The 26,015-nt window shown below is 37.2% G+C and overlaps 4 protein-coding genes across 4 annotated transcripts; 3 read left to right on the forward strand and 1 right to left on the reverse strand.

Moving 5' to 3' along the window:
• The first annotated feature begins 58 nt into the window (after positions 1-58).
• On the forward strand, positions 59-2,392 carry LOC140674624 (gastrulation defective protein 1 homolog). The gene is made up of 2 exons (XM_072908296.1): positions 59-188; positions 262-2,392. The coding sequence occupies exons 1-2, from the start codon at positions 162-164 to the stop codon at positions 2,215-2,217; spliced, it is 1,983 nt and encodes a 660-aa protein (XP_072764397.1). The 5' UTR covers positions 59-161; the 3' UTR covers positions 2,218-2,392.
• Positions 2,393-2,752: 360 nt separating this feature from the next.
• Positions 2,753-6,066, forward strand: LOC140674585 (uncharacterized). Its single transcript, XM_072908229.1, has 3 exons — positions 2,753-3,217; positions 3,342-3,548; positions 3,623-6,066. The coding sequence occupies exons 1-3, from the start codon at positions 3,106-3,108 to the stop codon at positions 6,052-6,054; spliced, it is 2,751 nt and encodes a 916-aa protein (XP_072764330.1). The 5' UTR covers positions 2,753-3,105; the 3' UTR covers positions 6,055-6,066.
• Positions 6,067-10,540: 4,474 nt separating this feature from the next.
• LOC140674901 (uncharacterized) lies at positions 10,541-13,666 on the forward strand. Its single transcript, XM_072908834.1, has 2 exons — positions 10,541-10,802; positions 11,286-13,666. Exons 1-2 carry the CDS (start codon positions 10,758-10,760, stop codon positions 11,538-11,540), a joined length of 300 nt encoding a protein of 99 aa, XP_072764935.1. The 5' UTR covers positions 10,541-10,757; the 3' UTR covers positions 11,541-13,666.
• Positions 13,667-15,508: 1,842 nt separating this feature from the next.
• Positions 15,509-22,164, reverse strand: Hey (Hairy/E(spl)-related with YRPW motif). The gene is made up of 3 exons (XM_072908832.1): positions 20,276-22,164; positions 19,504-19,718; positions 15,509-16,816 (listed from the first exon to the last, which is right to left on the reverse strand). The coding sequence occupies exons 1-3, from the start codon at positions 20,899-20,901 to the stop codon at positions 16,422-16,424; spliced, it is 1,236 nt and encodes a 411-aa protein (XP_072764933.1). The 5' UTR covers positions 20,902-22,164; the 3' UTR covers positions 15,509-16,421.
• Positions 22,165-26,015: the final 3,851 nt, after the last annotated feature.

Genomic DNA, 26,015 nt, shown 5'->3' on the forward strand with positions numbered 1-26,015 from the left:
AAGCTATCTAAATATGAAAAGAAGCTGTGTAAACCAGAGAGAAGCTTAAGGGGTCTGATTTTATTTTACTAAAGGTTGTCACTCTGAAAAGTATTTTTCACAACAAACGCAGGAACGAACTATAAATAAAATTGCATATAAATTGTCGAATTTTTTATTTTATGCCGATTGCACGTCATGTTTTACAAGTAAGTAAATACTGTGCTGACTTAACATCAAGTTATTAAATCAAGTAATTAAATCGGCAATATGAATTCAAAGAAAATCATAACCTTCGGCAAGATAAGCGCCAATTTAGAAAAACCGGCGACCGAGACATCTGTCGAAGTTTCCAGCTCCGGATTCGGCACATTTGGCAAGAAACGTGAGGAGAACAATGTGAAGAAGATAGAAGAGATCAAGCCGGAGGACGAGGAGGAAACTCAAAATATACAAAAGTTGATGGGCATCACGGGCTTTGGTAAGAAAGCCAAGTCGTTCGATGTACAGGAAATGCTGGAGAACATCACCAAGACCATCAGCAGCAATAAAGCAGCTGCACCTGTAACAGACGAGTCCCCCGATGAAAATACCGAATCCAAGAAGAACGACGATGAAGAGAGCGACGATGACGACAATTTCATCGGTCCACCGTTACCGTCTTCGTTACTCGTTAGTTCAGACACAGAAAAAAAAGAGAAGAAATATAAGAAGAAGGATGAAAGCGACGACGACAACGATGACGACGAATCGTCCGACACTGAAGAAGAAGTAGCGCTAAAAGACAAGATTCCATGTACTCATGAAGTCTCAATGACTCATGGTACTAAAGCTGTCATTGCCATCGCTGCAGACCCATCCGGAGCTCGATTAGCATCTGGATCCGTCGACTACGACGTCTGTTTCTGGGATTTTGCCGGTATGGATACGTCCATGAAGAGTTTCAGAACCTTACAGCCCTGCGAGAATCATCCTATCAAATGTTTGCAATATTCTACGACCGGAGATGTGATACTGGTAATATCAGGGGCGGCGCAGGCAAAAGTTTTGGACCGAGATGGCTTTGAGAAGTGTGAGACTGTAAAAGGTGATCAATATATTACAGACATGGCACGTACAAAGGGCCATACCGCCAGTCTGAATAGCGGCTGTTGGCATCCATTTACTAAAGAGGAGTATCTGACTTGTTCGCAGGATAGTACTTGCAGAATATGGATTCTATATAGGCCACGCGGGCATAAAAGTCTAATAAAATGTAGAGCGCAGAATGGTGTGAAAACTATACCTACTACCTGTGCTTACAGTCGAGAAGGTGCGGCTGTTGCTTGCGGATGTATAGATGGTTCGATTCAAATGTGGGATCGCAGAAAGAATTTTGTAAATCCATCCCTTATGCTGAGAGGCGCCCATGCACAAGGCAACGAGATATCGAGCTTGAGCTTTTCATATCTTGGACAGATGCTAGCGAGTAGAAGTTGCGACGACACTTTGAAACTGTGGGATTTACGAGCATTCAAGTCGCCAGTTTTTGAAGCAAATGGACTGTTTTCACGTTACGACACAACAGATTGCATGTTTAGTCCAGATGACTCGATGATTGTTACTGGAGAATCGCTGAACAAGGGGAAAATGACTGGCAGATTGTTGTTTTATGACAGTAAGACGTTTGATTTAGTGAGAGAAATTCCTGTGACAAACTCACATGTGATCAAGACTTTATGGCATCCGAAATTAAATCAGGTGTTTGTTGGTTGTGGCAATGGTATTGTCAAAGTATATTATGATCCTAAGAAGAGTATGAGGGGCGCCAAACTGTGTGTTGTTAAAACACACATGAAGCAGAAACATATTGAGATAATGTCTACCCAGCAGATCATAACACCTCACGCGCTTCCTCTGTTCCGTCAGGATAGACCAAAATCAGTTCGCAAGCAGATGGAGAAAGATAGGCTGGATCCAGTCAAATCGAGGCGTCCTGATCTACCTATCACTTCTGGACAGGGTGGTAGAGTAGCATCTTCTGGAGGAACGCTCAGCTCTTATGTCATACGCAATCTTGGGCTGAGTAAACGAATAGAGGATGATCAAGACCCGAGGGAAGCCATTCTGAAATACGCGAAAATAGCCGAGGAGGAACCGTATTGGATTGCACCTGCATACAAGAAAACGCAACCGAAAACAATTTTCCAGGCTGACGACCCAGATAGTGGACCGAGTAATAAAAAACAAAAGACATAAACTTGTTTTTATCGTGTACATACATTGTGTAACTTGTAATTATTATATTCGACAATTTAATTACAGTACAGTAGTACCTATGTATTGCTTAATTAAATGGAAATCTAACTTTATTGTATTATAAAAATCATATGTTGAACAAGATAAATCTATTGTATTTAATAGACTATATTGGATATTTTTTAATGTTTTTATATAATAATTTTTTTTTACGGATTGCACATATGTTCATTTTTATTTTATATTTATAAGAATTCTTTACACATATCTAACATTGTATTATATATATATATATATATATATATATATATATATATATATATATATATATATGTATATGTATAAACTGTTCTTTCTTTATTTCCTTTATAAATAAAAGATCTATTGTACATATATAATTTATAAAAATTAATAATCTCAGTACACACTTTTATAAATTATATATATTTCTAATCAATATTTGTAAATATGCGGTCGAGACCGCGCTACGAATACTTTGAAACATCAATTTATCTTTATTCCGTGCTCTATGAGGATAAAGATGGAATGATGTTTCGAAGCATTCGTAGCGCGATCTCGACGCAGCTTATGACAATGCAGTTGCTGCGCTACGCATGCGCAAAAAATCGGATACAATTTTCCTTAGGTAAAGCACTATCTATAATCTTTTATGTCTATGGTTTATTTAGTTTATCCTCGATTTATTTACGTGTGACCGGTGCCCGCCTGTATTTTTCTAATATTTGTACTATATATATATATAGAGGAAAATTTTCTAAGTTTCTATATCTATATTTTTTTTTGTTCTTTTCTACGTCCACATACATTCTTCTCTTCAATTTTAATGTAAAAACTTCTAAAGCTTTCGAGTGAAAACACATAGAAGTGATGGCTAAGAGAAGGACTTTTTCTCGAACGTCCAAACCATTTTTCAAGAATAAATCCAATGATTCTATCGGTTCTAGATTTCTTGATCTGGACACAAATAATATAGCTGAAGGTAAGAATATTTTCTTTTTATTTTGTTACTTTATTATTTGACTTATTAAGTATTTTATTTTTTGTCAACTGAATTTGCGATCAAGGTTGTAATAAAATTTTAATAATATAATATATTTTTACAGAGCAAACACATTGGTGGAACAATTTGGAAGAGAATATGTCGTCGCCGCATTCCTTGAGACGTGATAATAGAAATGAAACATCTCAACAACTAAATCTTAATTCGCAATTGGAGTCTAACCATAATACATCACAATGGTGGAAATATTTGGAATCTTCTGATACTGAAAGCAATACTTTAACAAGATCAAAACCAAACTTAAGTGCAGGTATATATTTGTAAAATAATAATTGTACAAAATGAATATATAATTACAATATTAATAGTATATATATTTTGTAGCAATAGTTAAAACTAATGTTTTGGAAATGTCAACATCCGAGTCAGAAAAAGAACTTAGTTTGAGAAAGAAAAAAGTTCCATTGAGAGTACCAAGTAGAAAGAGTGATAACAATGCTTTTTTGATTGCTTTAAATGATACTAAAATAGCTATTTCATTAAAATCGCAGATAAAACAAGCAAAGTATTCTAATTTGCATGACAATTCGGATAGAGAAGTCTCAGGAAGAAAATTGGATGAAAATGAGAAACATAATTCAAACTTGAGTTCAAGTTCAAGTCCAAGTCCAAATATTTTGAAATCAAAGCCAAGTATTTTTAAGAAAAAAAAGAGTGGCAGGGGTCTTTCAAAGGATCAAAATCCTTTTCATATAGTAACAGATAGTGAGAGTTCAGATGGCAGAAGAAAGTCAGTCTTGGAAAGAATGTTAGATGAAAATAAGGAACATTATTCAAATTTGAGTTCAAGTCCAAGTCCAAATATTTTGAAATCAAAGCCAAATGTTTTTAAGAAAAGAAAAAGTGAAGGAAGTCCCTTAAAAAATCAAAATCCTTTTCAGAATATAGTAATAGAAAATGATAATTTGGATGTCGGGAAAAAATCAGTCATGTTTGAAAAAGAATCCTCAAAGCATTTAATGCATGAAAATATTAATTCCAATAAAGATCATACTGATGATCAAAGGAAAACAATACAATTGTCGCAAACATTACCACTGGAGAATAACGAAGCTAGTTCTTTGAATTTATCAACTTCTAAGGTGCTTGAAAATAATGCTGCATCTGATATTAATAAGACTGTTCAAACTAGTGATGAAAGCGAGATTGAAATTAGCAAGCGCAAACGTTTCAAATTTAAATCCCATCTTATGCAACGTGCGCGAAGAAGCGTGAATAATAATAATAATCCTTTTGAAGATGCTCTAGTGGAAAATACAGATATAACTTTGCCTGAATATAATCAAGATAAAAAGATTGATACTCGTAATGCAAAATCTCCGTTAAAAACAAAATCATTAAGTCCTTCGAAGATTGTTAAGAAGAAGATTGATGTCATACCTGAAAATGTGCTTACAAGTTCACCTAGAAGAAGCCCAAGATCCTTAAAAACTAGAAAACATTCATTAGACATCTCTGCACAAGTTCAAAGTAATATTGAACGAAGTACAAGTAATTCATCTTTAGACAGTAATGAATTTCACATTAAAAGGCCTGCACATTTAAAATTAAAGTCGAAAATTTCACCTTTACATAAAAGGAGTCTGACTAATAATCCATTCAAGGAGATAATTGTGGAAGATAATAATGTTAGTGCAAGAAAGAGTAATATCGTTATGCCAACTGAAGATAATTATATTTCTGTTGAGCAAGATGAAACAACAGAAGCTAACCAAGAACAGGTAATAATGGAACAGTATACACAATCAATGAAAAGTATAAGTAAAGATTCTGATACATCTTTTAAAATATTGTCAAACAATGTGGGAAATATATCTGAAGAACTTAATGTGCAACCAAAAAAGAAAAATAAACTCTCAGAAAGTAATAACGTCGCGAATGTAAAATCAAAATCCATTTCACAAAAAAATATAATAATAGAAGACAAATCTGAAGTGTCACAAAATAAGAAACAAATTTCGTTTAACCGCAAGTCTACAAGAGATATTTCGAAAGAACGTACAAATACAATATCACTCGCTGATAAAACAAATAGAGATAATAGAGATAGAGAAACTAATGAGATAAAAGCACGTAAAATTACAAGTGATGGCAAATTTTTTGTAGGGAAAGATACACCATCTACGTCGAATGTTTGGAATTTGCCAACATCGAAAGTTATCAATGCTGAGAGTTTTGAGAAGATTAAGGCGGAAGTGGACAGAATAAAGATTCGCGAGATGGCTGCGATAAAAGTGGCTGGCAAGAAAGAAGAATCTAGATTAAAAGCGACAAATGTAAAGAAACTTTTTGGTGCTACGCGTAAACAAGTTACGAAGAAGAGCAATCCTTCAAAGATAGTAGATAAGGCATACTTGGTAAATGGAAAGGTGTACAAACCACCAAGACTCCCTCGTCCAAAGCACTGGGCTACGGATTATCTTTACAAGTTCTTGTGGAAACGTATGGAGCCGAAGTATCAGTTGTCGACTAGAGTACGATCCGAGAAGTTCGTGGTGTTGTTAGCCAAGGTAGTATCCATCATCGAGCGTCGTAAAAAATATGAAAACTACCAGCATGAATTAGAAGGGTTGATTAAGGAAATGGCTCGTTTAAATATCATCAAAACCCGTAATGACTTTTATCATTTCTGTCAGGATTTTATGCCATACGAGTTTCGCATTAAAGTAATTCCTATGTTATTACCTGGCAACAAGCAAAATATTCCTTTCGAACCAGAAAAATTGCATATTCCCTTACTTGAGGACCCTTATTAACGAATTAAATAACACGAAAACACGATTCTATAATGAGATAGAATATTATATAAAGTATTTTTTGTTTAAGCTTTTCATGTTCATATATTATTGTATATAATTGCGTTGTATTTGATTGTCGTTAATTAATCCATTTAAAAATTAATATTTTGTATAGAATAGATAAATGATAATATATTTTTAATAAATCTAAGATTTAAAAAAATGTAAAATATATAAAAAATAATTGCTTTCAGATCTGTTACTCGAAAGTACAAGTAATTGATTTTAGTTTTAAGTAAAATAAAAAATACGCAAAAGATATAATTAAAATAATAAATAAGTTTGCATATAAACTGTATTGTTGAATAAACATAGAATATATATATATATATATATATACATACGTTGTTAATATTTTTCTATCAAAAAATATTACAAGCAATAATAGAAGACAGTCTTTATTCGTTTAAAAAATTATGTTAATTATAATATTTATATAATATTCAAGAATATTATATAAATACATAATTCTTTTTTATGCATATATATCTTTTTATTTGTATTTCATGTTCCACTTTGATTATGTGTTATATCTGTCAAGTATTAATAAGTATCATATGTGTGAATAAACGGCCGGAAATTATTTGTACATCGCACGAATAACTAATATTTGCGGTCTCGTTCTGTCTCTGTCGGCGCCCTATTTGGCATATGCGTCCCTCGGACACGTGTGACGTTCGAAACGCACTATTCCCACGCCTTCGAGAGATACTCGTATTTCCATTTTAGCCACTTTAAGCGATCCGATATGTATATATCGCGTGTTTATTTACTTATTCTGGTTAATGCGCGTATGTCCATGGCTGCGTTATATATAGATCTATTGTGATCTTTGAATTATAAATATCGTCCTAATCGTTGGTTCTGTATGATGATCTCTTTCGGTGCGTACAAACAATTCTTGTTTTTCTTCGGTGTTCATAACAAAAATTATTTATACGTTGCTTTATCAGTATGGAATAACATTAGAAATTAACAATTGTCAATTTATACACAAGAGTTATTAAAAATTTTTTTTCTTAAATTGGAGTAATTTATTAAGACATTAAAAACGTTTGGAATAGTTTAAATAATTATTACAACATTTTCGAAATAGTGATTGTGACATAAATACGAATCAAAGTATTATACACAGTTTTGACATTTAACAAGTTTAAAACTTGGCACTTTTATTATATTTATGATTCTGGTAATATTTCTTTTCGTTTGATATATTTGAAAGTACAAATAATCGATCTCTGTTTTAAATAAATGAATTAAAAAGAGCTTTCCCTCTATATGGAAATTATATTTTAAATTTCCGGGAAAAGTAAACTCATTAAACAAAGTTCTAGAATTTAAAATTTCCACGATTGATCAAGCATACAATTTTTACGCAAATATATAATGGCTTGTGTTACGAGTACTCCCATTATGCGGGTGATAGATATCGCGTCAATAAAATGATATCGTGACGCTTTGCCGACTTTGCAAATATTTGCGACAAATCAAACTTCGCGTTGACGTAATAGCGCTCACGCAATTCGTGACGCGCACAAATCGTACGATTAAAGTTTCAAATTTTTGCTATTGTGTAACGACTCAGTTAACAGCCGAAATTACCGTGACCTCTTGACTTTAAGATGTAAGATTTCTTACATCATATGGCTATAGAGGATAATGTCGATAAAATAATAAATCTCGCTCTCGACAATAAATTTAATATCTTATTTCAACTAATCAAATCAATCTTTTCGAAGAGGGTAACATTTCTATTGTTTATTTAAAATTATATTTTTTTTCTATTAATGGATCTTATTACATATTTCTCTAAAAGATTTAATGATTTTGATTTATTAATTTTTTTTATCTAAAATACAACTTTTTTTTATCTATAATAAATTTTGCCTCCGACAATAAATTTAAGATCTTCACAAATCAATATTTCTTTTTAAAGAGGCATATATTAATAAATCCTGCTATAAAAAACAGATACATATCTGCGAAAAGATTAATCCTATTAATTTTTTTTTATTTAATATACATTTTGTTTTTTTTTTAATTCTCTTAAAAAGACTATAATCTCTTCTTCCAAAGTATTTCCAAATCTCGGAGAGGGTGCATTATTTATTCGTCAAAGGACTAAAAGAGTACGAATGAGAAATAGTAACACGATCTTGCATTAATTAATCGCGCGAGGCTCTCAAAGACCGCCAGGCGGTAGCCTCCGGTTTGAAGTTTCTAATCTCTATAATGGAACAGCCGCCTCAATTAGGCAGGACTTATTTTCGCCGCGCCGCGATGTTTGAGCGCGCATTTGTGTAGCCACGCGACCGCGCCACGCGTCGCTCGTTATACCCCGATGGTCGTCGATGGCGATTGTTTCCCCTCGTCCGCGAAAAAATGATTGCCCGGTTTCGCGTTGCAATAATCGTAAAACCGATTTCAATAAATCACGTACGCGACAGATTTGTCTCGGAAGTCCGTTTATCGCGGACTTTGCATCGCAGTGCATTCGATGGACCCTGTCGGGAGGAGATTCATACGTCATATTTTCGTAAAAACTGTGTTTTATTCCTCTACAAATATATACATGTATATACATTTTTTATCAGTTTTATTATTATTGATTAAATATATATTATTGATTTTTGCGAGAACACAATCTTTAAAGATAAAATAAGCCTGGGAAGATAAACGGAACTGGATCTGATTAACGAATCGAAGTGTAAGTACTTATGATTTCAATTCCGGGGAGCGTTTTTTTTTTTTTTCACGACGACGTGGCGTCGACGGTGCGCTCGAATGTTATGACAATTATGAGTTTTTCGTGGAGGCACCGGGGGCGGCACGTGGCCCCCGACATGTGCGTGCGTCGGGGGCAGAGGGGGATACACACGGCGCGACGCGTGCCGCCGCGTGAGAACGGCCGCGCTCACACGCGTCACACGCACACGCCGTACACGTGTGTGCACGCAGTCGATAAAGGGAAAGAAAGAGAATGAAAGAAATGTAAGTATATATACGCATCGCGCTACCGGGATTTACTCTTGCACTCGCTCTCGACTTCTCGCTCGTTGCCTTAGTTTAATGCATCCCGAAGCGCCGATTAAATTTCGTTCACGTGCGCTCATAAAATATCTCTCGTTTTTAAATATAATCTATTGTTTAGATAAATGTGTGTGTTTATTGAAAAGATTTTTTATATTTCATATAATTATTGTTACATGTCTGACATTATATTATTTTTCAACTAATATAATATGATAGATATTATATAACTTTATGATATTATTATTATAATAGATATGACAACTACGTTTATTAAAGAATGTACATGCAATTTGTTTATAATAATATAATGTTAGCCATATATAATATATTGACAGTATATATTGATAAAATTTTATATTATTTATATTTTTTGATCTATTGCGTTGGGCAAATATAATATATCCGAAAATTAATAACAGGGAAGATAAAGTTATTATGTATCAGTGTCTTGCCGATGATTGTCTTTCGACGAATTCTCGTTAATCATTCGCAGATTGTAATTCAATTCGTTCTTATTTTCGTATCTATTCCCCACGGACCATTGAGCACTCGTTCTATATTCCATCATATAGTAGATTGCAGCATGGATTTGCACGCACGCGGGCCTTCCTTATTCAATTGTGCATTGATTAATCGATGTATCTTGCAGTCTGTTAGGGATAGATAAATCACATTATTTTTTTTTCTCTTTGTTATTTCATAATTTTTGCGAGTAGATAAATTGTCGAACATTAGCAAATCTTATAAATTATCGATATAAATATTTATTTAATTTTAGACTCAAAGACTTTCGACAACAAACAGATGAATATTTATTTATTAATAATTTTCAAAATTCTGTTAACTTTTTCGAATAAAAAATTAATATCAAAAAAAGATCAAAGGTCTGAAAAAAATTTTGAAAAAAATTTAGTAAAATGTTTTCAATTAAAAAAAAATTAACTAACTGAAATTTGAATAATTGAAAACTCTAATAACTTTTTAATTTTTTGAAAAATCCATTTTTTCAATTCAAATAACGTTTTTAATTTAAATATGTTTTTTGTATTCTTTGTTAAAATCCTTAATTGTAAAAGTAATTTGTAGCAACACGCAATCCGTGGAAAGATACATAAATATATAAACATCTCTCTGTCAGTATTTAATTCTATCAATTAAAATAATTCCAGTGGCGGATGGTGGCGGCGTCACGGAAATTACTATTGCGTCAAGTCGATCGTAATTACCGGTTCCTCATTAACCTTTCTATCTCCGTAAGAGTTAATTGCCTTGAACGGACCGCAAGAGGAAAGCATTTCTGCGAGATCGTACCATGAGTGGGATATTACGCGGTTGATAGCCGTGAGCTCTCGTGTTCGGGGATGATCGTGAGGGCTCGGGTGCCGGGGCCGAGGTAATAAATGGAGCAGCGCGACGATCCGGAGCGGTATTTCGTCGCGTGACGTCGTGGCGTACGCATTGATTTGCCAGCCGACGACGTAGGTGCAGGGCGGGCAGGCTCAGGCCACGGCCGAAAATCAATCCCGAACGCGTGTATCGTAATCGCGCGCGCGACGACGAGGAAAATAGTCGGCGAGGCTGCTCTCCTGCTCGGGGAGGCGAGAAAGGCGGTGACAGAACCGGCCGCGATGCTGAAGAAATTGCTCGGCAAGTCCGGCCGTAGGATCCTGCGGGTAAGCCGTTATCCGTCAACGGACGTTAATCGGCTCTCCTTCTCGATCGTCCCCGGTCTCCTGTTCGACTGTTGCATTTACGCACGCACGTTTCGGGCGTATATGTTATTGTGACCTAATTCCATCTGGATGGAATGATCGACCCGATTAAATAAGGGCTTGCGTTAATACGGATTTCGTACGTCTTGTTTTGCGTCGTGTAAACATTTCGGCGACACGTCGCATATGATTTAAACTCGCACGGTTTCCGTTTACGTCATTCTATCTCTAGGTGTGAAACTTTTGCGCGACGTTGTTGAATTATCGCGGATCGATGTATCTCGTATAGGTATACACACGTTGTTGGGCGATTCCGAGTCAACAGGCTTTGTCGCGTAATTACAGTGAACTTGCGTCGACCTTTTTCTTTTTTTTTTATGAAAGGGTACGTTCTGCTTCTTTCCACGTTATTTAACAGAGCAATGTTTTTTTCTTGCTTTACAGGCAATCAAAAAGCTGTCCACTAGGAGTCGTAAGGCCAAAAAATCGCGCAATCTCAGTTCCTGGCACACGGCCATCCCGGACCTCGAGACAACCTCGCTCTCGTGGTCCCTGCCGTCCTTAGATACCAAGAGCATCGACACGTATATGACATACGTCGCCGAGAACCAGGAGGACTGCACGTCGAGTTGTTGCTGCTGCGACGAGTACGAGGAGAACCAAAAGAACGAAAACAGAGAGAACGAGATGATAATCTAACATCCGTGCTCGTAAGCGATACGTATATCGCTCGCTCATTCATCGTTTGTCTCATTAGCAAATTCGCCGGCGGTCGTGCCATTCGAACAGGATGGCAAAAAATCGCGGGCGTACGATTCTTAATGATATTTAACCCTTAACCGGTGAGTATACGAGTGTATATCATTTTTCTTTTCTTGACAGTATTTCTGTTAATGCAGCCACAATGCAATAGCGACACCGAAGAGAATAATGCTTGTCGAGAATAATCGGTTAAGGGTTAATCACAATCCCTCCGTAATCCGTTCCACGCACAGGGAGTGCTTTATGCTCTCTTTTATTTTTTGAAATGTATCGTATCCGCGAGATGAGAGAGAGAGAGAGAGAGAGAGAGAGAGAGAGAGAGAGAGAGAGAGAGAGAGAGAGAGAGAGAGAGAGAGAAATAAGTTCTAAAGACCTTAATTATTATTATCATCGTATCAGATGATTTTTCAGCGCATTATCGTGAGATAAGAATGCGAAAAAGAGGTGATGCTTTCTTTCCAATTAGTCTTCCAATCTAGATTTATCGATTTATTTTATAGTTTGCGCTCATTTTGATCTCATTTAGTCACGTAATTTTGTCGATAATAAATGCATTATATTTATTTATTGTCATATATATATATATATATATATATATATGTATGTATGTATGTATGTATGTATATATATTTGTCTCGTTACAATAGCTATGATTATTCAAACGTAATTATACGTTAATAATTAAATTAGTTTGATTTAATTTATTCAGTTTAACGATAATTTTTTCCCCACATTTTATCGTACAAGGAAAGAAGAAAACGTGACATTTCTTCTCTTCGCGCGTCATCATCTCTTTCTCAATATAGAGAATAGCAATATGTGACGTAGTACAAAAAAAAATATATATCGCCTAGCGTGTTATCACGGAAGAATGACGTTCGAAATATAATAGAATTTTTCCACTTATCATGTGATTTTATCACATCGAGTCTAACTCGCAGACCATTCTTTTTACAAAAGACTATTTTTTCGTGCACCGTTTCAGGTAATCGATAATTTATTTTCACGCGAGACGCTCGAAAGCTATATCAAAGCTGCACGTTCGCATAACGGAGTCTCTCGCTGTGTCTAAATAAATAATTCATTGATAATCATAAAAAAAAAAAAAAAGATTTTACAGAAAATTAAATTTTAATAAGTATAGAATAATAATTATAAATTAAAATAATAAAGAAGATTAAATTATTTACTTTTACAATAAGTCTTAAGTCATATATGAAAATACATGTATGCACTCGCATACATCTTTCCAGGGCAACCGGATATCTAATCAAAATGTAAAAAATTTGATCTCACGTAGGACACTCTAATTTCCCCCGCTATTTATCGGTGAGAGGGAATCCGATTTTATAATTCGATGTTGTTGTCACGCTGATTGTCCTAGGTGTTCAAGGTATTTCGCGCGTTCGTGGTGCGCCCGTTAGATTAGTTAGCCGATACAACCGATCCTCGATACAAGTAAACTCGCCGCATATTTTTATTCCGAAAAGTGCGAATATCGCGTGCGTATATTTTAAGACTAGTGGTATTGAAAAAAAAAAAAAACAATGTAACTTAAATGAACGGATTTTCTCTTTTCTACAATTTCGTTTCATTTCTTTTCGATAAATTCGAGTTACTGGATATCGAGGATGTTTACGCAATAAATCGCACCGGCCTGGTCAACCGAGAACCGAGGTTTTCTATTTCCAAATCTATTTCCCGCACCTTCGCTCAAAACGCAAAGTCAATGAAACTCACTGAAACGTAGTCGCAATTTTTATTCTTCCTACGGGTCGATTTGTAAGAGAGGAGGACACAAGAGGAGAGAAGAGCTTTAATGACTTATATCTATGTATAGATGCAGAATTTATATAGGTATATATAAAATAAAAAAGAAACAAGATATATATATATATATATATATATATATATATATATATATATATATATATATGTATATGGATGTGTACGTAGGTGTACGCGATGCGTGTTGATATACTTTACCGTAAGAGCGTTTCCGATAAGGCTGTGACTTTGTAATGGATATGTGAGTGTCATGAATAAAATGGTTTTATTGATGATCCCCGACATTGTGTTCCCGTGACCCCTGTCATCGCGGTTTCATTGATCGTGCAACGTGTGTACCGCATATATATATGTGCCGTACAGCATAATATGCAGCATAATATGTACCGGTGTCACACACCGAGACAACACACGTGGGACCTTCGTTTGAATTGGTAATGGTATATATCGATCCGCGCGCAATTTTCTCGTTACGGCGTGTAACGATTCTGGAGATACGTGTCAGAAGGATTGGCTATAGTACTTCTTTTGCAGCAAATCAAGACTATATTCCTCTCTGTAATTTCAGGTCATTCTAATGACATTTTGACTACTCGTCCTACTTTCGCAAATATCTATATAATAATGATATACAGAAAGAGAACTTAATAATGATTTTCAAAAGGAGCTTCAACTATTGTTGCTTTATACTTTTTAATATTTATTTAATATTTGTGATTAGAGACTTTAATGTGTGCAATTGCAATTTGGAACTTTAACTTTTCTTGTATATTAAAAAGACTCTATGACATAAAATTGAATTCTCTAAATAAAATATTTATTTTAATTGATATATATGTCCTTCTCTATTTATATTATAATTAAACTATTTTTTTTAATATTAATTTGTGCTCTGACGATTAAACAAGCTCGTATTACTATTATAGTAATGGAGAAAAAATCCTTTACGTTAATTTGACGAAAAGTGTCAAGTTTTGACAAGAGCTTGCGGTTGAATGCGTTACGTGGGATGCGTTTCGTAATTATGCGCGCGTGCGACCCATAGAAAAAAAATCGTGCTTAACGAGCACGCGCGAACAATAGGGCGCACGTGCCCACGCAATATCAGTAATTCCCGAAAATTAGGTTTTGTCGATGCTGCGCGGGGGCATAGTCACGGCTAATCGTTGACTGTTCGTTAAAAAAAAAAAAAAAAAAAAAAAAAGAAAAGACGTAAACGCGCGCGAACTGTGCTGCAAAACTGGTTAATGATTCGCAGAACTGGTTTATGAACATAATACAAGCAGCAGAGTGGTAAGTCTCATTGTTCTTCATAGTAGAATATTCCGCGTCTGCGAAGGGAGTTTTACATGAGAAAGGAAAAAAACGATACGCGTTCTCCTCTCCGAATGTTGTAAATTTTCTCGCCCGCAAATTTGTGTCGGTTCTCTCTTGAAAGTCTTTAGTTGTGTAAAACCTTTACAAAAAGCATACGGTATACATCGAGGTGATTTCATCATCAACGTTTCACTATGGACAAACATATCTGTAACGTAGGAGTATTTCCTGGCAGCTATTATATGGTTGAAAAAAACTTTTGATCGAGATAAATTTTTTTTTTTTTTTAATTCTAATTAGAAATAAAAGTTTTTATGAAAGATTGTTAAAATAAATGTCTGGGAAGCACGCACAGGGAATACAATTTTCAACGATAGTATATTTTGATCCAGTGAAAATCAATGCTCCAGTAAACTTAAATTTCTTTTCGGGTTAAAGAGGTAATCGTGTTTGTCGTATAGCAGTAGGCCGATCCAATCGGAAAAAGAGTATTTTTGATCGTAAACAGTTTTGTAACAGGTATCAACAGTCGTGGGTTACAGGGTCATGTAAACATTATATAATGTTTTGATATGTCAAGTATCTAAATTCGTAAATGATCGATTAGATCGTATTTTACGGATCTCAATATGTACGTTCCTAGGAACTACCTCAGTCACCCGAGAATATAGGACATTCTTATCTGATGCACTTCAGTTTCACATACAAGATTTGTGTGAATGTCGATTAATGGCTATACATCTAGGAAATGCATTATCGATTGGACTTTCTTGGATGAAAGTGCAAAGGGGAGAAATGCGACTAGATTCTATTTGTATTCTCGTATGTTATCACTTTAATTACAAAATTGTATTGCAAAAATACTTGGACCTCTCTCACACGTAAACATTGAAATGCATAAATGGCACGTTCCGGTATGCGTACGACAACAATTTTTCTCTCTCTCACTCTTCTTTTCTTTCTCTTTTTTTTCTTTTTATTCGCTCTGGACTTTACACGCTCACGCAATCGTTTATCACTCGGTGCCAATAAGGCAACATAATTACATAAAGTCGATACGCAAACCGGTAGTCGATTACGAATTATAATTACAAATATTTATATTTACATTTAAGCATGTGTATGTACAATCTATATACAAATTTTCTCTAGTAATAAATATCTTTTTTTAATTAAGTATTCACACATGACTATCATTGTCTCACTCATTAAAAATGCATCGATATAGTTTGGTCGTTGAACATTCCTGAGATACGTTTTTAAAACGTTAAAATATTATACAAAAAATATATAATACGTATGTACATAAAATTCGTCGTTCACGTTTATATCAAACACGATGTGTGCGTGCTAAATCTTATAAATTGTTTATTTTACTATCAACAAAAATGCTCCAAAAAGAATCGTATGAGCACGAAAATATATACCGTTAATTAAATTTTATGAATAAATCGATCGGCCGATTCTATCGGTAAAAGAGCGACATACTTAATATTTTTCGTTATTCGACGAAAAAATATTAAGGAAAATATTTACAACATAAACTCCATAGTTATGCGGTTATGCATTACATTGCTTTCCTTGTAAAATATGCATGTTCAAATTTTGCAAAGGGAAAGTAAATTTTACAATCTCATTAAAATATTTTTGTTGTCGGCTCTTGTATCAAATGACCGCGATCGTAGCCGTCGATTGTGTATCGAAGATTCAAGGTCAGTACGCCAATTCCGCACCCCAGGGTCGATAAGGTTTCCCGTGCTGCTGCTGGGGATACTGACCGGGATACTGGCCCCAGCCGCCCAGAAGCGGCGGCATAGTGCCCGGACCAGGCGGCATCCCGGCGGAGACCGTGCTTGGCGACGGTTCGTAACTACTAGTGGAGTTGGACGTCAACGCCGTAGACGCTGTGGGTACCGCCGAAGGCACGGCCGACGGTGGATGTTCCCGATGGAAGCTCTGCAGATGCGACAGCAGTCGTAGCCGAAGCGGATCTCTCTCGTCCAGGCCCTCCATGGTCACCAGGTACCGACCCACTTCGGCAGCGCATTCGCCCCACCCTACCGCGTGATAATCCATAGCCAGCTTCGTACTGTCGTAACCCTCTGGTCCTGTAATTGTAATTTACATCGTGATTAATGTGTGATAATGTCCATTGTTATTAATATATAATATATAATAATTTGAAATGTTTAATGATATGATAATAATGAATCTCTGTCATAGATATTATATTAAGACTTTAAAATATGTTTAAATAAAGAAAGTTTTTATAGATATTGATACGGGTAGGATGGATGTTTAAGTAAAACTTTGAAATCTAAAATAATTCTGCGGTAACTACTATTAAAATTGGAACAAACTTTAATCCAGACGAAAGTTTTTCTTGTCTAACTCCAAATTATATAAATTGGAGTTTCTCTTCAAGATTGTTAAATCTGGGATAATAGAAGAGAATACAATGTTTTCAATGATTTTCAATCGTCGAAACTTCATTAAACTTGAGTTTCTATAATGGACATATCAAAGATTTCTTGATACGATTATTAAAAAAATTTTTTTTTAATGCAATTGTTTAAGACGTAATGTTTCGACGAGAAAATAACTTTGCGACAAAGAAATCGCACTCGGAAAGAAAGCAGGTGATCGAAAGATGATATTGCGGTTTTTCCCGGGACTTTTCCCGCGAATATTTCCGGACGATTCGCAGATTAAGAAATGCATCTGCAGACCGAGATCTTTTGTGTACTTTTGGTTTTCGCGGTCCAACAATGCCTCGGCATACGTGCACCGAGGCGAGATGGGCGTCTTGGTTTAGTAGCAGGCGGTTCATTGTGTGCACGTGGAATGGGACAGGTAGCGTGGGAACCATTTAGACCCCCATAGACCGACCAGGCGTCTCATACGCGAGATACACATGCATCGAATGAACGAGTAGAGTGTCCCACGTTATTATGCAAGTTCTCTTAGACCCCCCGCCCTATACAAACATCACTTGCGAGAAAAGTCTATTACGTATGTAGACTACGTACGCGTCAAATCACGTGCGATCGATTATTACTAAAATTGTTGACAAGTGGCTCTTCGAAATTAAAAAAAAAAAAAATTTAAAAAACTTATTTACTTACATTCAAAAATTAATATAAACAGAAAATATAAAAAATAAAATATCAAACCGAGCATGTGAATATTTTCTTTCGCAAGTCTATTAATAAAATAACAACGAAATGTTATCCAATAAATATTGTTCTTTAAACATTATCAAAGCAATAAATATCATTATCGAATTCTTAATTGTTTTCTTAGAGTAAACCTTCTTAGTCGGTTTTGAAATTACGATGCGTTTTATTTAACGATATCAAATTTAATATCGCTCACATTTAGAAGAGGGAAGGGGAAGAAAGAGAGAGAGAGAGAGAGAGAGAGAGAGAGAGAGAGAAAGGGGCAGAGCTCGTCGTGCACGCATTCACAAATAGGGAGACTGCGCACACAATCGCGGACGCATCTAGTGGTGGTGCGTGTCCGTGCAAACTTATATACGCGCGGCTCTCTAGCTGGTTTCCCACAGGGTTCGACATCTGCCCCAGGCCAGGCCGATCCGCTGAGCGCCTCCCTCGCGAGGGGTGCGACACGCGGGACACCTCACCCCCGGGCCCGCCGCCACCAATCGTGGGAACACTACTTCCAGAGAGTCGTTGACTTCCTGTGCTTCCCACAGGATCTCTCCGCGCCCGGTCCAGCACCTGCTCGCGTGTGCGGATCCCGTTTGTACGGCGGCCTTCACGGGAAACCATATGCCACACCTTGTCTTGTGATTTTCTCCACGACGCGACGCCTCTTTCTCGAAAATATTTCTTGTAGACCATTTGCAATAATATCGTCAATATTATGTTGAAAGAATTGTATCTCGAATTTAGTATTCTTAACATATCCTTCCGAGAGAATTCCCTCTGTCAATTTGCAAGTTGATTAAATTAACTGATTTTCCGCGTTATTTTTAAAATGAAAATAGCTACTGATAAGAAAGTGACATATTTATCATTTGTTAAAAAAAAGTATAATAAAATTATAAGAATAATAATTTTGAAAATTAAAAAAATATATATCTGCGTGGATTTCAGATATTACACTGATACACAAATCTTGTTTATGAATCAATGTTAATCTTTATCAGATCTGTAATAAGGAAACGCAGAGACGACAGATGGGCATTCGGTTACGCAGTTACAGTTAGTGCTCTCTCTGTTCACCCGGTCAACAGGTGTCTTCCGGTAGGAAAAAAAAGGGCTGGTTAACAGAGAAACGTAATAATGGCACAGGAATCAAATTGGCAGTTGTAGAGAGATTATTAATGCCGGGCCCGAGAAATCTCGAGGAAAGGGTGTCTCTCGTTGACCTCGGAGAGTCGTCTTCGAATTCCGCTACGCATTCATAACAGGAAAAGGCGTTTCTTCCGGATTCGGGGATCTTATTACTCGACACCGTTACATCTTTCGATCTGCGCTTCCGTTACGTCACTTCCGTTCTCGCGGAATAGTTTTCAAGCGATCGCTCAACATCGTTTTATACGTCTAACACCCTGAAACTAATTAAAACTAGTTTTTTTCTTCAAATAAAAGTTTTTCCATTTAAATTGAATCAATTTAATTAAATTAAATCCTAAAATTAAGAAATAAAAATAATAACGTATAGTTAGGTATATAGAAGCATTGAATTGTACATATGTGTTTACACAACGATTTAATTTAAAGAAAGAACTCAAGCGGAAAGACAAGGATTAAAAAGGATAGAGACTCACCCTTATTGCGAAGCGTGCGCAAATGCTCGACAGTGAGCTGCAGGATCTCTGCTTTCTCCAGCTTTCCACTGTGAGGATCCCTGGCGGCCGCCGGTACCAATCTCCTCAGCTCACCGAGGGACGCGTTGATCCTATCGCGACGCTTCTTCTCGATCATCCCCCTCCTGCGTTTCCGCGACGCGTGCTGGCAGGAGTCTCCTCCGGGCGAGTTGCATCTGCAACGGGAATTTCGAGCAAGGGTTGAGACACATAAGAGTAACATTGTATTCGAGGGCGCGTTAAGACACTTCTTGGTTTCTTTGTCCGAAATTTTATGTTCCGTTCTAATTATAAATGGAAGCCAGAGAGAACTATTTTAATTACATATTGTCGATTTACGAACCGCGCGACAGCGCTTAATTAATTTCGACCGGAATGAAACAATAGTGTTTTAATTACGATTTTGTCGTCGGAACAAAGAGACATATGCCGCGTCAGACAGAAGATCGACCGACGAAATTTCTAAAGAGCAAAAGATTATTTTTCAAAATTTCACGTTCCCTGCTTCATCTTAAAAAGAAATAATCCTAATTATCTCATTTCTTTGATCTTTTATGAAATAAAAAAATTTTTGTTCGTGATATTCTATAAATTAGAGAAACTTTTTTTTTTAAGAAACTAAACATTTAAATTATTATTCGCATTGTTCTATTGGCTCAAATTAATATAATGATTGCATGGAATTTTTTTGTATTAGACAACGCGAGATTGCATGAAAAAATAAAATACGTACGGTTCCTTGCCGCTCTCTTCCGAAAACACGTCGTCGCAGTCGGAATCGCTCATGGTCCTCTTCAGATTTCTCTGTTGGTGTCCTTGATTTTGTTGCGACTGCTGTTGTTGTTGTTGTTGTTGTTGTTGTTGTTGTTGTTGCTGCTGCTGCTGCTGGCTGCTATCTTGATTTCTTAATTCCGTATCGATCTTCAATTCCAAAAACTCGTGATTGGACCGCATCTCCGATATATCCGATCGCATGCCTGGCATATCCTGATGTCGGACGTCCTGATGCCTGGCGATGTCGTGTCTGGATAACTCCTGATGCCTCTGTATCTCCGGATGCCGAAGATCCGGCCGCTGCATCTCGTGCCGCAACTCCTGGTTCCTAAGGTCGCCGGGTACCGCGGTAGTGTGTCGCAACTCGTGAGGCCCGGGGGGTCGCATATCGTGATGGTGACGCATATCCGGATGCTGCGGCGGCTGATACGGTGGATGATGCGGCGGCGGCGGGTAACCCCAGTGATGACCTGACGGCGGCGCCGGTAGCGTTGACAGGTGACCGGGTGCGACCGCGCCGGAAGTGATCTCGGACGACAGCAGGGTGCTGTTGTCGTCGGAACGCGCAACCACCACTCGCCACATGTTGCACTGTGAGAAGGTCGAACGGAGGGGGGTTGATCGGACGGAGTAAATTTCTTGCGAGTCGAAGAAATGCTCAAACCGATCGCGCTACCGCCTGATGCTGCAAGATATCGAGTCTATAACAATGCGAGATGTCATTGCTGTCAACACAAAGGAGAGTGAACGTTAATGATCTTCGATAAGATGAGGTCGACAGGCTGAGGAAGTGTTGCTTGGCGGTCTATATTCGACCAGTTCGGCTAAACTCTCCGATCACAACAGAATGGTTCATACAACACGGTCACTGTTTGTATATAAATAAACTCGCAGTATTAATCGAGATGAAGGTGAACACAGATTGTCTCTTCACTCGTGAAAAATCACATAGCTTTCAATGTCCATGTTTGAAAGATGAATCACGATACTTGCAGAATTTCTTCCGGAAAATCTGAAGAAGATCGAAGGAACCTTGCTGCTAAAGATATATATAATTTCTTTAATTTAATTTCCACCAAACTCGCGAATCTTGGAGAGAAGATGCTGTATTGTTTTCGCCGAATACTTGAGATAATCTTCTTAGAGTCTCAAAAATTACGCGTAACAGTTCCACGTCGAGTGTCGAGTTTCGCGAGATCTTGAGGAAGGTCAGGGTGAAGCGATGACCGCAAAAGGAGCAATCGGTCCTGGCACTTGTTTCGCGACGGCAGTAGAGTTTATCGGCGCTCACGTGCCGCGGCTACCCGCGACGTCGTTCGCGGTCGCGTGCGTACGTGCGTGGAAGAAGAAGTCGCGCGCTGGACGCACTCTCGGCTGCTGCAGTTGCTGCAGGATGTGCGTGTGCACTGGTCGCGTGGCGGCGGACGTATGTCGTGTGCGGGAGGACGCAGGGACGACACACGACCGCGTGGTGTATCCCGCGATCCTGGTGGGGATCGGAGGTGTGCGCCCTCGGGATAGAGTGGGGCACCGGAGGGGCCCCGTGCGGCTCGTCCAAGTGAAGAGCGAAACCCCGGCGCACGGGAGGGAGCGAGAGGGTACATACGTCGTCGAAGGGGGAACGAAAATCGGGAGGGGCGACTTTCGTGGGAACGTCCGCGGCGACTCGTGTGCGAGAGCGTGCATGCGTGCGTGCGTGCGAGCGTGGGCCCTTGATTGTGCGACCGGATTCTGCGTTGCACTCGGTCAAGGAGACCAAGAGGTGGAGGAAGCGATCTTCTCGTCGCTCAGGCTAAACGGATATGCGAGAAGAAAGGAGCCGGAAATTGCTCTTTTCCAGTCCCATGTGAATTCTTCCTGTTGTCTTCTTAATGTTATCGTTTCTATTATAACAAAATATATATATGATTATTATAATATATATATATAATAAAATAACAATCATAAAATTATATACATATGTAATTTTATATTGTTTATTATACGCATATTTAAAAAAGAATATATTTATAAAATATCTCTAATTTGACGCATTTTCTTATAAATTTATATTTACAACAATTGTATTTTATAATTAATTATTAATTATTTACTCAATTATTAGTACTTATTGAGATAAATTTATAAAATTACAGATTTTGAAACTTTTATAATTTTATGTTTATAAAATTAGGATTTTACCTCTATGTTAAGATAATATTTATCATTATTATATATATTATTTTCAAATTCCACAGTACCTGCACAAACGGAAAAGAAAGAATTCGTCATTATTTGTTTACTCGAGAATGAATAATAAAATTGAGAGAATCGGTAAGAACACAATCAGTTTCTCTCTCTCCCCTCAATCCGTAGAAGTGATACGCGCGCCACCATGAAATCACTCTAGTGCCACCCTCGTGAGAGCCACCCTCTTCGCTCATACGTACATCGCGGAGACGTTCACGTTCACGCGTGTCGGGAAGGGCCGTTCGCAAAGAGAGGGGGTGCGATCACGATAAAGTTCACACAGGAATCGTACGCGGCACGCGCTCGCATGATTATCGGCGCCTGGGAACGAAGCTGACTAATCGTATCGTTAACTTTTCAGCGGAGATAGACTGGGAGCGATTACGCGACATAAAATTGACAGCAAGTAAATTGAAAAAGTTATTCTTTGAAATTTAAATTGTAAAGTACATATAATATTGTAACACAATATTGTAAAAAATTATAGACTTTGAAAGAAAATAAAAAACAAATTAACGTAATTTTTATTTTATTCCTTAAAGCAACCGTAACAAATGTCTGATTTATTTAAAAAATTTTTTTATCTTTTATTAAAAAATAGCTTATATATGTGAAAGAAAATTTAATAAAAAAATAACTGAAAAAATTCTTCAATCTGACAAAGACGTATAAAGTTACAAAGTCTTTGCAGTTTTGTGGAATAAAGTATTTGAAAACCATCATACTATATGCTATAAATAATTCATTTTTATAATACATCTGATACGACACAAGTTTGGAAAAATTCCGGAGATCTCGTGAAGCGAGATTCTTTTCCCTCTTTTTCTCTCTTTCATTGAATCATACACGCGAGTCAATATTTCCTAAGAAAAACTTGAATATCGCGAATAGAAATAAATGTAGATGAATATATAGCTCCGAACGACGATATGTTTTGTATGAGGCTCGATGAAAGATCGAAGAGATTGGCTTATTTTCCTGACATATTAATAGGCGATTGTATGCGCGGCAGGCGATGAAAACGGTACGACGACGATCGCAGCGGGTATCGCGAAACGTGTATCGCGTCGCGTGCACACACGTCCAGCACACGTCATCACGCGATCAAGGGCGCGAGACAGAGAGAGAGAGAGAGAGAGAGAGAGAGAGAGAGAGAGAGAGAGGGAGGGAGGAAAAGAGAAAGAGAGGAAAAGAGAGAAAGGAATAGAGAGGATCGCGTGCCCGTTTTTTTTGCACCTCGCGCCGCCGCGCCGTCGGCTATTCTTCGTCGCTCCAAATTCACGAGAGCCCACCCTATGGATAGTCCTTATTCCGCATTATGTAATATCTTCCCGTGGACCTTGCGTGCCTTTTGATGCCTCCCAGATAGAAGCACAGGAGGGTGCCAGGTTCCCATAGGTATCGCGTGAATGTGTGCTCTTCGGGTCGGAATTCTCTGTAAAGGGATGATGTAAATCCAAACAATCGAGATTTTGTCTGAGGGAAAGTTTGCGAGAAATCATGCTGTTTCAAATCGCTCTTTAAGTTAAGATATCTTTCGATTAGAATACTTTCATATTTAATTAATAACTTGTATACGTTTTTACATTTACAAAAAAATTTATACTTAATTATTTCATTGTTTGACATAAATTATTTCGAGCATGTTTTCTGCATTGCGGGTAAATCGATTGCGCTCAGTCAATCAATACGCCAGGCACTACAATATTTGTCAGTATTTTAAAAAGTCTGAGTCGAAAAAAGGGACAATGTCTGAGTCACCGGGCCATTAAGCATTGTGCAGGTTACGATATCAATGACTTACATCGTTCCGTATTACGGGCCGTGAGTAGGGCCAAAGTATCCGGCTTCCGGTCCGCACGCGACTTCTGCACGTGAAGACACGTGGCGCAAATCGAGGCGTTTGCATATACGTATATACATACATATGCGCCAAGAAGTGCATATCTGCGTTACTTCGAGGAAATAGGTGACATGATGTTCATCAATATCCGTGCTTGTGCTTTTTTTTCTATCGTTTAAACTCATTATTTGCATTCTGTAAATAAAATGTAAAACTATATATATCTGACGATATTATCGCAAATTCAAATTTTGACAAAATTGTTTTTTTTTTTTTTTTTATCTAAATCTATTTGCAGACAGAAAGAATATGTTACTCGTTATGTTGAATAAATTCAGAAATGCCATGTGCACTTTTATATATTAAGTAAATAAAAAAATATATAATAAAACTCTTTCTCTCCCTTCTCTTAATTTTTGCATTTCGCAATTCCGGAAAATCACCCATATCTGTCGTTTCCGACGCGGAAAGCCCGGTACCTTCTATCGGCAAATATTTATTCATAATTTCGTTTCAATCATGCATATATATACGCGCTGATGTCGAGTGGATTTAGCCGCTGGTCAGTCCATCTTCTGGACAAACAACGCGAGCGGGAGGGATAAGGATACCGTAGTCATATAGGCACACACGAGCGTATCCCCATGCGTAAAGCAAACACGCATAAAATTACATATTCGTGGTTCGCGTATCAGTCCGCGACCGAATGTATTCTTAGAAAAACATGAAACACGATTGACAGGGCGCGAGAGGGGGATGGTCTATCGCGATACATTTGCCGGACCATGGTCGATTATGATTGCAACAATATCGGAGTCCTCGTAGCATCGCCCGAAGTCTTTTCTCCTTCTCGCGCACGTTTTTTCTTTCATCTAAAATAATAGAAAAAAATTATATATTATTTATTTTTTAGTCTATTAATTTTTCCCTAAAATTTTATTGGTAATCACATTGAAATTTTTTTTCAACAAATATGCAATAATGAAAGAGTAAAATATTAAAATATAAAAATAGTAAAATATTTTGTTTAAGACTAACACTTGTTACTGTAAAATATGTTTTTTACTGTTTTCTACACATTTTTAATTACGCGTTTGTCGCGCTCGCATTTTTCTGAGGAGAAATTTCTCGTATAAAAAAAGCCATCAAGATATTATCTTCTCTCTCGAAATATTTAAAAAGAATATCGCAATTCATTAAATACTCAAACGTTCCTAAGCATTGATATATCCGCTTTAATGCGGCTTATATCGTGTGTCGCAACTTGCATTTCGCGTAAACGAAGTAACATCGGACGGACGACCGGTTTCCTGGCCGACAAAAGTTAACGACCAAGGTAGTGGTCACTCACTCCCCCCGATCAACTGGCAACTTGACCAGCACCATCGACAGTTGGCGGCGACAATCGTCCGATAATTGGGAGACATTGTTGGACGCGTTTGGCACATACACACATACACATACAACGGATCTGAGTTTACCGGCCTTTCGCTTTACGATTTGTTGACCGCCGTCTCGATCGTGACACGGCCGATCGGAAATATGAATTTATCGCCGATCATGTTACGATGATGACGGTTCGAATAGTATATCGATTATGACGTGTCGTGCATTAACCGCGTTGTCC

Source organism: Anoplolepis gracilipes, chromosome 16 (genome assembly GCF_047496725.1).
Source record: "Anoplolepis gracilipes chromosome 16, ASM4749672v1, whole genome shotgun sequence".
Lineage (NCBI taxonomy): Eukaryota > Metazoa > Arthropoda > Insecta > Hymenoptera > Formicidae > Anoplolepis > Anoplolepis gracilipes.

Excerpts from the sequence above, each read along its gene's own strand:
- LOC140674624 (XM_072908296.1), top strand. The coding sequence starts at position 162 with ATGCCGATTGCACGTCATGTTTTACAA. Across the intron at positions 189-261 it reads TTGCACGTCATGTTTTACAA|AAAATCATAACCTTCGGCAA; the intron begins GTAAGTAAATAC and ends ATGAATTCAAAG.
- LOC140674585 (XM_072908229.1), top strand. The coding sequence starts at position 3,106 with ATGGCTAAGAGAAGGACTTTTTCTCGAACGTCCAAACCATTTTTCAAG. Across the intron at positions 3,218-3,341 it reads CACAAATAATATAGCTGAAG|AGCAAACACATTGGTGGAAC; the intron begins GTAAGAATATTT and ends ATATTTTTACAG. Across the intron at positions 3,549-3,622 it reads AAAACCAAACTTAAGTGCAG|CAATAGTTAAAACTAATGTT; the intron begins GTATATATTTGT and ends TATATTTTGTAG.
- LOC140674901 (XM_072908834.1), top strand. The coding sequence starts at position 10,758 with ATGCTGAAGAAATTGCTCGGCAAGTCCGGCCGTAGGATCCTGCGG. Across the intron at positions 10,803-11,285 it reads CCGGCCGTAGGATCCTGCGG|GCAATCAAAAAGCTGTCCAC; the intron begins GTAAGCCGTTAT and ends CTTGCTTTACAG.
- Hey (XM_072908832.1), bottom strand. The coding sequence starts at position 20,901 with ATGTGGCGAGTGGTGGTTGCGCGTTCCGACGACAACAGCACCCTGCTG. Across the intron at positions 19,719-20,275 it reads GAAGAGAGCGGCAAGGAACC|ATGCAACTCGCCCGGAGGAG; the intron begins GTACGTATTTTA and ends TTCCCGTTGCAG. Across the intron at positions 16,817-19,503 it reads GCGCACGCTTCGCAATAAGG|GACCAGAGGGTTACGACAGT; the intron begins GTGAGTCTCTAT and ends TTACAATTACAG.